General features: G+C 33.0%; 1 protein-coding gene across 4 annotated transcripts in view; it reads left to right on the top strand.

Annotated features, from left to right (window-relative positions):
• Nucleotides 1–9952, top strand: part of CenB1A (Centaurin beta 1A) — a 32345-nt gene extending 22393 nt beyond the window's left edge. For 3 of the 4 annotated variants that reach the window (XM_089636419.1, XM_089636421.1, XM_089636422.1), the window contains 4 exons: nucleotides 1098–1267; nucleotides 1843–1956; nucleotides 2503–2609; nucleotides 3719–9952. In XM_089636419.1, the coding sequence (XP_089492545.1) occupies nucleotides 1098–1267; nucleotides 1843–1956; nucleotides 2503–2609; nucleotides 3719–3899 (572 nt within the window). In that variant the 3' untranslated portion in view covers nucleotides 3900–9952. The remainder of the gene's footprint in view (nucleotides 1–1097; nucleotides 1268–1842; nucleotides 1957–2502; nucleotides 2610–3718) is intronic. The other variant, XM_089636420.1, reaches the window with a different exon arrangement.
• The last annotated feature ends 2284 nt before the right edge of the window (nucleotides 9953–12236 follow it).

Raw genomic sequence — 12236 nt, forward strand, 5'->3', positions numbered from 1 at the left:
TCTGGTTTATTTTTGACTGGACTGGTTACACCCTGCAACATATCTCCAGACTGATAAAATTTCAATGCTAGGGTTTATTTATATCTTCTGTCAGGAATGAAGATATTGGCTTTAAAATGTGAAGCATTTGTTTTACTAATTATTAATTTGATTTATTACCGACAGGAGTGGTTTTACTTAAGTTAAGTAGATGCGTTTTTTAATCATAAAGTAATGTTATAATTGAATTCAACAACAAAAAATCATTTGCAAATCAGATATAACCTAAAAATAGCCTTAATTTGTGGTCAAATAATTTTTTTTATAAATATGTACATATTTTTGAAGAAGAAGATAATACATACTAATAAATCTAAACAAAATATGAAACAGAACAAGACACAGAAAATAAAAAGAAAACGCTCACAACTAGGAATCGAACCCAGGATCTCTTGTTTTACCGTGACAGGCAGATAACCTTCTAACTAACTAACTTATTAAGCCACGTCTGGTAGACAGAGAGGATGGACCGCCAAACAACTCGGTCTTGGCACACACTCCTTGCCTCATTCACATTCATACATCGTCCCATACATACTCTTCTATTATTCTGACTCTTGACATGGCCCGACTCAAGTATCTGATTCACTTAAATGTGCCATGTCTTCCTGGGTGTCCCCTACTTCTTTTACCATTCACATTTGCGTCATATATTCTCCTTACACTCCTTTCTTCGTTCATTCGCTCTACAACCTTCAAAATAAGTTAAAAAGAAAAAGTTTTTACTGAACATACACATTTTTTTAATTCCTTTTTTAACGTTTTATCAAATTCTCCAGATTATTCTCTTCAAATTCTACCCTAATCTTCAACCTTTTACTAACCTTACTTTTTCCCCAACCGTTTTCCCACCAAAACTTCCCATTAATAATCTGTCTGTCAAAACTAACTCCTTTGTTTCTATGTATTATAACAAGGTACCTACCCCAATTTCTTTAAATACGTATCCATTATAAAATTTTATAGCTAAAACAGGACAAGCTTTGATTCAGAGTCCAACATAACATCATAATTTATGAATGTAAAACCGGTTCGCAATAAGTTTGCTTTGTTTTTAGAAGAAGAAGACATGTCAGTGCTGACCCCCTCGCTGCTGCTGTATCGTGCGGCGGGGGCACACAACCTGCCCGTTATGTGCCAGGCGCTGGCCCTGCGCGCTGACGTGCTCGTGCCGCACCCTCAGCCTGCGCACCACGCACGCACTCCCCTCCACGCGGCTGTGCTCAGCGTAAGTAACTGTACAATACATAGTAATAAGTCGAGCTTCTGAAATTTTTAACATGTGGAGTTGAATACAAAACTTATACTCGGTGTCCGGAAACTTATAGTACAAGCGGGAAACTGGGGAATCTATATCACATTTGGAGTTGATTTTGCAGTATTGCTTTTTTTGGTTTGAACTTTTGTTTTCGAGTACATCGAATCCAAAGGTTGAATTTTTAGTCCAATTTTAAAAAAATTCGCCAGGGGATTTATAACAACTGATTGATGTTTATTAAAATGCGTCAAAAAGTAGACCTTGCTCAAAAAGTTTCTTTTTTTTAGTTGCTAATAAAAAAAATAATAAAATAGAAATGTTCAGATTGAAAAAAAAGAGATTTTTTTTGGGTTCTCTATGTGATGTAGTTTCACCAGTTTCCCGCTTGTACCTACAACAAGTTTCCGGGTATGTTTAATGGTGAGAAATTTTCTTTAATTTCTTATTTTTTTGGCTTTACTTTTTTGCTTAACATCACAATTCTTACCATTCATTTTTATTTACATAATATTTTATTTTTGTTAAAACTCATGTTTTTTTTATAGGGTTCGGTCATGGCTTGCTCATATTTACTGATGAATGGAAGTCGCATCAACGTCCAGGATGCTCTAGGAAAAACAGCTCTCCATCTTGCCACAGATGCCGGAAACACTGCTCAGGTTTGTCTAATGATTTCATCAATGATAGTAATTTATGCATAAGTAAAAATAATGAAATCTAACATGAATTTTCTATCCACATCTCGGACAAAGAAAATTAACAATCTGACACATTATCGCTAACTTTCTTACGACTATGCTATTGCAATCTACACGTTGCAGTTGATTAAAGTCTAGGACAGTGTTTCTTAATAAGGGCCGCATGTCCCACCAGGGGAAATTTGAATGCTTGGGCGGGCAGCGTTCAAATCATTGATTCCGAATACATATAAGTGTTTGTTTGTAAAAAAAATCACACAAACCTGATTTTCCGAGACACAAAAAGATGACAACAATAGTGCAAATGTCGAACCACTGTCTAATCACTCCAGGTACTGATAAGAACAAACTGAGTAGTTTTTGAGTCTACAGAGGCACACTCATATGAACATTTTCCTTACATTTATATAGAGGATTAAAGAATGCTTGGTGAGACTCCCCCTTGCAAACATGCAACTATAATTAACTTATATTACTGGTAGTAAATACTTTGTTTCTTTCCATTAGGTGTGTCTACTTCTTCGCCACCGGGCCGACCAGTCCATTCAGGACAACGAAGGCAATACTCCTCTGGATATAGCAGTGGCCAATGCTAATGCGGATATCGTCACTCTGTAAGTACATTAAAATAATCAAACAACCGGCCATATAATATGTCACACAGTTAGGGGAAAGGGGGCAGAGTAGAGATGGACGTGACTATTGGGCCCTACGTACCATTTAATCTGGTTGAGTTGAACGTAAATGAATGGTAAAATGTAGATGAATGGTTGTACCGCCAGAGCATCCAACAAGTTGAATCATCTGTAGAGCATTTCAACAGTTGCCAGGCGCGACTAATGAAAAGTTTTGAAGGATTTTTTGACATTATATAAGTATTTAACTTGCTTGTGGGGTACTACAGGGTGCAGCAAAACAGACAGTGCCGTTTTGAAGGGCCGGTACATCTCGTCTTTATTAAAAATGGCCGTTCATTTGTCGCCACCCAACGGGCCTTTTGGCAGCAATTTGCGACTTCTTACTGTTAGGCTACTTAAATTGAACCAACCATCATGTCGTCTGTACACAAAACTAAACGGTTGACGCACAATGGTTGAACCAACCAAATGGAGTCGTCTGTAGGGGGTTTATACGTGATGGAGTAATTTGGCATAAAGTGACATGCTCCTCACATTCAGGAACTAAAAAAACCCCTCATAATATGGATAACTTGTGAGTAACCTGTTTACACATGAACTTTTGTTGCAGTACTTTTAATATTAAAAAAAATAATTAAATCCCCTTTTAGTTATTTGGTTTTGTATGTAATTTTTTTTTTAATGCATAGTTATCCATCTATTATTATTTTTTTTAATGCATAGTTACCCATTTATTATTATTTTTAAATGCATAGTTACCCATCTTTTATCATTTTTTAATGCATAGTTATTTTTATTTATTTATTTATTATTTAACATTATAAATGATAACAATATGCAGACTTATAAATAATTTGTTCATTATTATTCTATTATTATTATCCATCTATTATTATTTTTTAACGCATAGTTACAAATCTATTACTATTTTTTATATTTCTACCAAGAAGTAGAAGAGTAGTTTAAGTCAAGCGTGACATTGAGAGGTGCTACTAAAAAGTTTCTTGCTTTGCATAATGGACTCTCCAATATGCAAAAATGGTAGGTTTTGTATCTAGCCTGTGTTCTAATTCTTTTTTGTGCAGTCTCCGTCTCACAAAGCTGAACGACGAGATGAAGGACTCGGAGATGGGAGTGATGGGGGACGAGACATACAACGAGGTGTTCAAGGACTACACACAGATGGCGCACTCACACCCCGAGCGGCTGGTGCGCCCCAACCAGCGGAACAGCGTGCTCAGCCAACAGGAATCTTCTGACGAATGACTTCTCCGTAGTTAGTTTCTAAGCGACAGGTTTCGTCTGATGAATGACTTCTTTTGATCTTACCAATCTGTGAAGCTGAATGATTTCTGTATACCTAACCTTACCAATTCATGAAGCTGAAACACTCCTTAGCTAACCTAGCTAATCTGTGAAGCTGAATGATATCTCCATACCTAACCTAACCAATCCGTGAAGCTGAATAATTTCTTCATACCTAACCTAGCCAATCCATGAAGCTTGATGACTTCTCCATATCTAACTAACCCAATCCACAAATCTGAATGTCTTCTCCATCCTAGCCAACCTATGAAGCCGAATGACTTCTCCTAATCTAACCTCTCGCAACTTGTAAAAATCTTCTGAGATGTACGATTTCTCCTAATCTGAACTAACCCAACCAGTGGAAATCGTCCTTTGAATTACATACTTATCTATTTAGTAATTATTAACACTGTGATTATTCATTTAATATTTTTTCTATGGTGTATTTTCGAGCCTTTTTCTGCTTATAATCTTATACAGTGCTTCCAATATCAGCTTTCTATGCCGTAATGATTCCAAATGAATTAGTGACTACTTAACATGCATTAATTTTCTACGAAAAACACTTTTCTATATTACTTCCTATGATATTCAATTTAGTCAAACCATGTCCTATTGGTTGGTTTTACAGTAATACAAAGGCTTCGTTATTGATTCTAATCATTCCGTTAATGTAATTAATATTTTTTTATTCGTAATACATATATGCAATTAACGAAAGACTTCAAAGCTGTTTTGTTCGATTCTGTTTATACTAAATTCTTTACCTGTATGTGTATGTCTAATTAATTCTGTATTTCGTAATATTTTTTTCGAAAGGAGAATTTTCAAAAATCACAGAAATCGAAAATAATTATTTTTTGAAGGTACTGCATTAAAATCTTGGTAGATAATCAAGGAAAATTATCCAGTATTTTATAATCTGATTTCTGACAATTTTGATAAAATATTTGTATTTCTTTTATGCGATTTATATGTGCTGTGTCCGTGCATTAATAAAAAAAAATGTTTTAATAAATTATATCGCCAAACACTTAGATCTGCTAGGTTTAATATCCATTATTTTAAGTTAGATTACCTCTATCCTTATATCATTTCTTCTCACTTTCCTTTAAGCTTTGTATTATTTTCTTTATTATTAAAAACTCATGCATTTATTTATGTATTTTAAATATAATTTTTTTATTAGATTTTTCAAACATTGCTTTTTAGAATGTTAAAAAACATTTAATTATTCCACATATAATTTTATTCTAGGGTTTTAGGTATTGTTGTATAATAACTATGTGTATCTATAAAATGTCATATACCTATAGTGTAACTGTTATCTTTTGAACCTTTTAAAGCCTCTGACATTTTGCAATGTATGTTTCACATTATGAGAACTGTTGGAATGCCGATGTGAAAAATATTTGCACATTACATTCGATTTCAGTTAAATTCTCTGTTTTTGAATTTATTTCAAAATAAAATACTTTTGATGAAAGACTCTTTCACATTTTAGTATTTAATACCGACGTATGCAATTAAAAATATTAAAAGTTTCTAACCGATGGTTTTTATCATGTAAACTGTAATTATGACTGCTTTACACGAAACTAAAAGTCACTAACTGATGGTTTTTATTGTGTAAACTGTAATTATGATTGCTTTACACGAAACTAAAAGTAGCTTACCGATGGTTTTTATTGTGTAAACTGTAATTACGATTGCTTTACACGAAACTAAAAGTAGCTTACCGATGGTTTTTATTGTGTAAACTGTAATTATGATTGCTTTACACAAAACTAAAAGTCACTTACTGATGGTTTTTATTGTGTAAACTGTAATTATGATTGCTTTACACGAAACTAAAAGTAGCTTACCGATGGTCTTTATTGTGTAAACTGTAATTATGACTGCTTTACACTACTAAAAAAATATATTTAATTAGACAAAGGTATTATAAAAGTTATCACTTCACTTTTTTTCATTTAATATGAACACATTTATTAAAAAATTTGCAAACCTTAACAAATATTTATCAAATGGTAAATGTTGTTTCATAAATTTTTTATTAACTTTTCGGGAGCATTTAGGGTGAATTTTTTAATGCAAATTGAAAGCGCGGCATTCTCTTTTTCTAACACTGTTTAAATCATATTTGTCACCGTAATACAAAATGAAACCGTGTCAGATTGGGATATATATCTCCCAAAAAGACTACCTTTGCTCGTTATCTGTGAAGAATATCTCCCAAAATCGCCCATGGGGTTAAGCATGAAAACCTTATAAATGGGTTTTACTTTATTCCACATTATATAAGATTTGTTTTAAGATTCTCATGGCCAATAGTATTATATATGTTGTTTGACTTGATCTACCCTGATGATGCACACCACACGGAGAAAGTTAAATAATATACATAATATTATATGCATCAGTTATTGTTATTCCAAGATTATTCATACAAATTAAATGCTACATATTATTCATCTAAAATGTAATCATAATAATAATGAAAAGTGTATGTTTATCTTTACTAACATTATTTTCTATTTAGTTTTACAAAGATTCTCAAATATTTCCAAAAAATATCTTCTTATTTTAAACCATGTGCCACTATTTGATAATCAATATATTATGTAATCTTATTGTTATATTCTTAGCCAAAAACATATTATATTTATGTACAATTCACCTACTATGTATGTACACACCTATTTGTGTATGTGTGGGTAGTTAATTTAAAAAAAAATGTATTTGTAAACTCCCGCTTACTGGCTTTTGATAAAATACGCTGTTACTGCTAAATATGTTAATAACATTAAATTAATTAAAATGATTTAACTAGGGATGTAATGATACCCAAACAAATACATATATCGCTGATACTTCTTCGCCACCTTCTAAGATGGTGGCCTTGTTGGATACTAACTTTATATCCTGCTAGAGTTCGCATGATCATGATCATAAATAAACTACTCATAGATCGATATCTTCGGGGCTTTTGTGTGAAACAAATTGGTCTTCTATTTAAATATGCCATTATGTAGACAATTTTTTGCGTACGTCACCCACCATCGACAACGATAGAGGAAACTCAAAATAAATGGCGCGACCATAGACAATATAATACTAATTCGGAGCCTACTTATTAGCCTAAAATATTTTTAAAATAAAGATGTTTGAGATACCAAAATATTACATCACGACAGGAAAATGAAAAACTCACTTACCTTTTAAGCATTTTTATTTCTGCAAGACAATAAATTATAGATACAGGTTAAATCATTAACGAATAAGGTAGAATAATGGAATTCTACCTAGCATGATATAATCACGATCCAGTACGGCCTCACAATACGCACATTCCTGGCAGGAACACGAATCCTGTCTGAAAAAGAAAATAGATTCATTTCTGCGATGAAGTTAAATTAAGACTATTACAAATTAGCAAATTAGGAATAAAACAAAGAGATTCTCAACTGTTTTTTGGTTACAAATACATCGGTTACAAAATTGGCAATGCGTAATTTCATAACGAACCATTCGGCCTTTTGCTTCCAATTGAGAAATAAGAGCCACAAACTGAGACATCTTGCTAATATTGGATAAACAATATATTAAAATCCGCCAAAACTACACGACAACTACGTAGTTCTATCAAATAACCATAGATGTACCACTCAACCAGTACTCCGCTGTCAACAGTTTTTTTCCAAAGACAGTCAGAGTTTTTCATTGGTGGATATAGTTAGGCAACAATATGATGTCACACGCCATTGAGATTACCGTGTTTTTTTTACGGTTCCAATTTTCGATCCGAGTTACACCCCCCTGATGGTGATTCCTACTACGAGCAGTCAAATCAGGATAATCAATACATATTATTCTATCTACCAGACTGAAGAAAGTTTAAATTAAAATTATTATTGAGATGGTGATATTTCTTTGAGCAAATTGAATAATTCCTTATTTGAAATAAAAAAAGTTAAATATAAATAGTTTATAATTAAGTAAGTAGGTATTTAAGTATTTACTTATATTTTTTTATGATTTCCAAGGAAATTTCGGTTTTGATTTAATAAATAAGAGAAAATTAAAAATATACTTTTTTGGATGTGAGGTCTACTGTTCACAGAACTACTAGTCTATTGAGTCATAGACGCTCGTATCGGTATTGCCGATAATAATCAGTATCAGTTTTCTATCTGCAAAAACAAGTACCTATCGTTACATCCCTAGATTTTACCTATGTGAAACCTTCCCAAATAATTTTATAAAAGTGCAGAGCGTCAGTGTTTCCAATATTTATAATGAAACTACAAATTTAATGTGTAGCTTTCATAAATCAGGGTAAATCAATTAATTATTATATCAAACCAAAAATATTTATAAAGTGTGTTATGATATTCCATCAAAAATTGTTTATTTTAAACACACTGATTGTATTTATAATATGTACACAATTTTGAAATTGGGATGATACAATGGGTTGATTCATAAGTTGGAAGCATTTTTCATTTGGTTAATGTCATATTAATGCCATATTTTTTATGTGAACATCGCACGGGAGTTCAAACTGTCCGAAGCCAGTGGGACTATGGCATTCCTGATGTATCTTCGAGTTTTTCTAACAAACTATCTTAGTCAATAAAACAGCGGCTCCAACAAAACACTTGGATTTTATTGTGATAGATTTACAATGGACCCGGATTTCTTAACTTGCAGGCGGTTGGAATAATCTTAATCTTGTTTATTATCCTGTTATTCTCTTATCTATAGGTAACCTAATAGATTAAACTAGTGCCATCTATGGGTGAGCTCACACACTGAACACATACATTAAATAACATTTATTTACGCTCTCCGGGATTCGAACCTGCGGTTCGAATCGAAGGTTCGCAGTCGAGGATATTAACCACGAAGGTAGTCACGTTGTTTGAGTTTGATCGAGGAGTTAGGTGTCAAAGACCACTAGAACCTTTTTGTGATCTTCATGGGAAGAACGCCATTGATTGCTAACATTACAACTGCGGTTATTCAAGAACTCTGGTACATCCTCCTGTTCTCCTAATCTTATTAATAAATTTATAAAATGCTTTGAACTTGTCCATCAACCCATTATCATTGAATTTATGTCAGAGGAGCATTCAAAAATGATATTTAATTTATTTTTAATATCAAAATAATACCTGGCTTTATATGAGCATTTTAAAATGATTTTTAATGTTGTTACAAAAGTATCAAATACTCGCGGAGCTCTCTTGACGTTAAATTAAAATTATTTTATACAATAAGTGATTTCTTGTCTTACTCTTTAAGACTAAAACCAATTGAACGATGGCTACCTATATTTAGGTATCATCGCTCTTGGCCTTGAGAAATAGCTGCCTAAATTTAGGTATCAAATATGGGATAAATAATGAAATATAAGTGGATTCATTGGCTACAGTGAATTAAGTAGTTTATATGGTTCCGCATTAATATTCGGAGGTATGAATGAGTGAATCCAGAACCGCACACCCAGAAATCTCCATCGCTCGAGGCATTTTTTTTGTAAAACACCATCGCTCAAGTGGTTAGACAAATATTCCACATACAAATTTAAATACCAAAACAAGTGGTTTTATAATATAAAAACAACGAATTTAGAGCAGTGAAAAAAAATTGTATCTTGTAAAAAAAATTACTTTGATGAAGTATTTTTATGAATTTTCTTCTGTTGTACTTAATCTGATAATTATTTCAACCCAGTCTGAAAAAGATACCTCATCATTATTTGCTTGTGAATAACGTCAATTAATGAATTTTGCTCATATTTTAATAATTTTGGAGAAGGCCAAGACAATATTTGACTTCATAGCTTGAAATTATGTATTAGCAATTGACGTAAAGCTTGTAAGGACATTATCATTGCGTATGCATTTGATACATATTTTTTACTGAAAACTTAAGAAAAATAACACATTATTATTACATTATGTATTTTGATTAATTTTCCATGTGAAATAAAATGTACATGTTATATATGCTTATTACATTTATAATTAATCATTATTTGTACATTGTTATCATTGTTTTAATCATTCCTTTGTAGTTTTTGAACCCCTTTGTGACCACTGGTTGTCCACTTCAATATAATGTATCACAAAAGTTGCATTGTTTACACTGGTTTTGAGTCACAGAAAGATTTCATTTTAAAATTATTATGGTGTATAAAGTAACGACCACAGCGTCATAGAAGCACCAGTCACTTCCGAGGACTCCAGTTATTACATGATCGCAGACCTACTTGCTTTGTCTTTCTCCTCTTAATTTTACTAAAACTTCAAAACCTCTCTATCGTTACCGCTGCGCGTCAGTATCGCTGGGCTCGAATATGCTCCCATACATTTGTGTAGTGCATATCGTGTTCTGACTTTGTGCTCGGAACTCTATCTTAAGGCACTGAATGTGCTGGCACCATTGAAGAAAGAAGGAAGAGGTAATGGCGCTAGTGCAATCGTGCTCAAATGGGTGTAGCTTACTAGGCCAGTATGATTTCACCACTCGGCGGGAGCAAACTGTTCCTTCATGAACAATAAAGTGCGTTTGTTACGTGTAAACTATGAAATGCAGTGTGAAATTTTGTAAAAACTATACAGGAAGAATGTTAATAAAAACTAGAGATGGCATTACTTTTCACTTGAAAGTATTTTTACTTTTGATTTTTATAATAAATTGCTCGTTCCCGCAGCGAGTTTCTGTTATGCGATATTGGGCATTGAAGAAAGTTACCTTAGAGCTCTCAGTCGCGTAGCATTGGTTTGTCAGATGGGACATTGTTATTCTAAAGGTCGACACATCGTGTTGATTTCAATATTTCTTTTTATCGCTAGATGTCACTCATAATTACATTAATTAAATAAAAGAAACATTAAATCACCTTTTTACTAAATTATTATTATTTAAATGAAATCTTGTTTATTTCTATTGTAACGTGTCACAATTAGGTTTATTCAAAAGTAGAGATGTTATTTAATTTTTAATATCCGCCATTTATCCATATGTCCATCCACCTCTCTAATAGTTGGCTAAATGTTTCATCGGTGTGCCGCCAGATGAATGGGCGTATCTGCCCCAAAGGTACCCGCACTTCATACTTTGTCACTGCAAGCCGGAGACAAAAGTTTTGTAGGAAATATTTATACGACCACCTCCTCTCCCTTATTTTCTCTATGGCTGGCACAATAGGAACAATCTTACTCAGAGGCAACTCCCAGTCATGTCGGCCAGGTCTGATGTGTCAAACAGACTGGTTTAACCATCTCGTATGAATGCTGCCAAATGTGGGGTCATCTTTCTACACTCGGGGTCCACATTCTTGGAATTACCTCTCATTTAGTTTGAGGTCAGAAACTAATTTTAAAAACTTTAAAAGAAATTAAGAATTATGCTTTTTAGAATAAGCCTCCATGAAATGATTTTATCACAAAATTACGCTATATAAAGTTGACTGCACACTAAATCACATTTCTAGTTGATTTTTTGATATTACTTTTTTTTTATTTGAGCTTTTGTTTTCGAGTAAGTATTACTATCTATTAACACATTTCAGCCGGGTATTTTTTTCGCTGGTGCTAAGCTGAGTCCGGGCGAAAATAAAGGTCCCGTGCAAATTTTTTTAATTTGTTTTAAATCTTCGAAAATAATTAAAATATTTTAATAAAATTTTTAAATAGTGGCTCAGCATACACAAGCTATAAAAGTACTAAACGAAAATCGAATATTATTTGAAATGCAACTCAATTAACCTTATAATATTTTTATTACGGTCCGCCTATCGGTATTTCCTCACACCTGGTTTCTTTAAATACGCCCGACATCTCTCGCTCTCTTGTACATAGGAGTTGAGAGGGTGCAGAACGGAGAAAGAGATTCGAATCGGGTTTCAGTCATAAAAACCCCCATTCCAGGAATTGAATTATTTCACTAACAAATAATATACTATCCTTTTGTTTAAATACCGATGTAAACGAAAGGCACGAAAATAAATTTGAATAGAGACTTGCATTACGATTCGATAATTATGTACATATAATTGGGACCTTTACAAAGAGATTGGTATATAATATTCATGTAAAAACATTGAATAATTCTGTCTTTTCTGCCATTGAAATGAAGCCGGCGCAAAAAGTAAAAATACTCTTCCCGTCCTTAAGCAACAATCGACCGAACAGGTAGAAATACCTTTCCCGTCTGAAGTGTGTTAAGTAAGTTAATATCGCCTGTTTAATGTCTTTTAAAATGCTCAGAACTTTTTACCCTCAT

The sequence above is a fragment of the Hesperophylax consimilis genome, chromosome 10, assembly GCF_061612785.1.
Source record: "Hesperophylax consimilis isolate HC1 chromosome 10, BYU_Hcon_1.0, whole genome shotgun sequence".
NCBI classification, from domain to species: domain Eukaryota; kingdom Metazoa; phylum Arthropoda; class Insecta; order Trichoptera; family Limnephilidae; genus Hesperophylax; species Hesperophylax consimilis.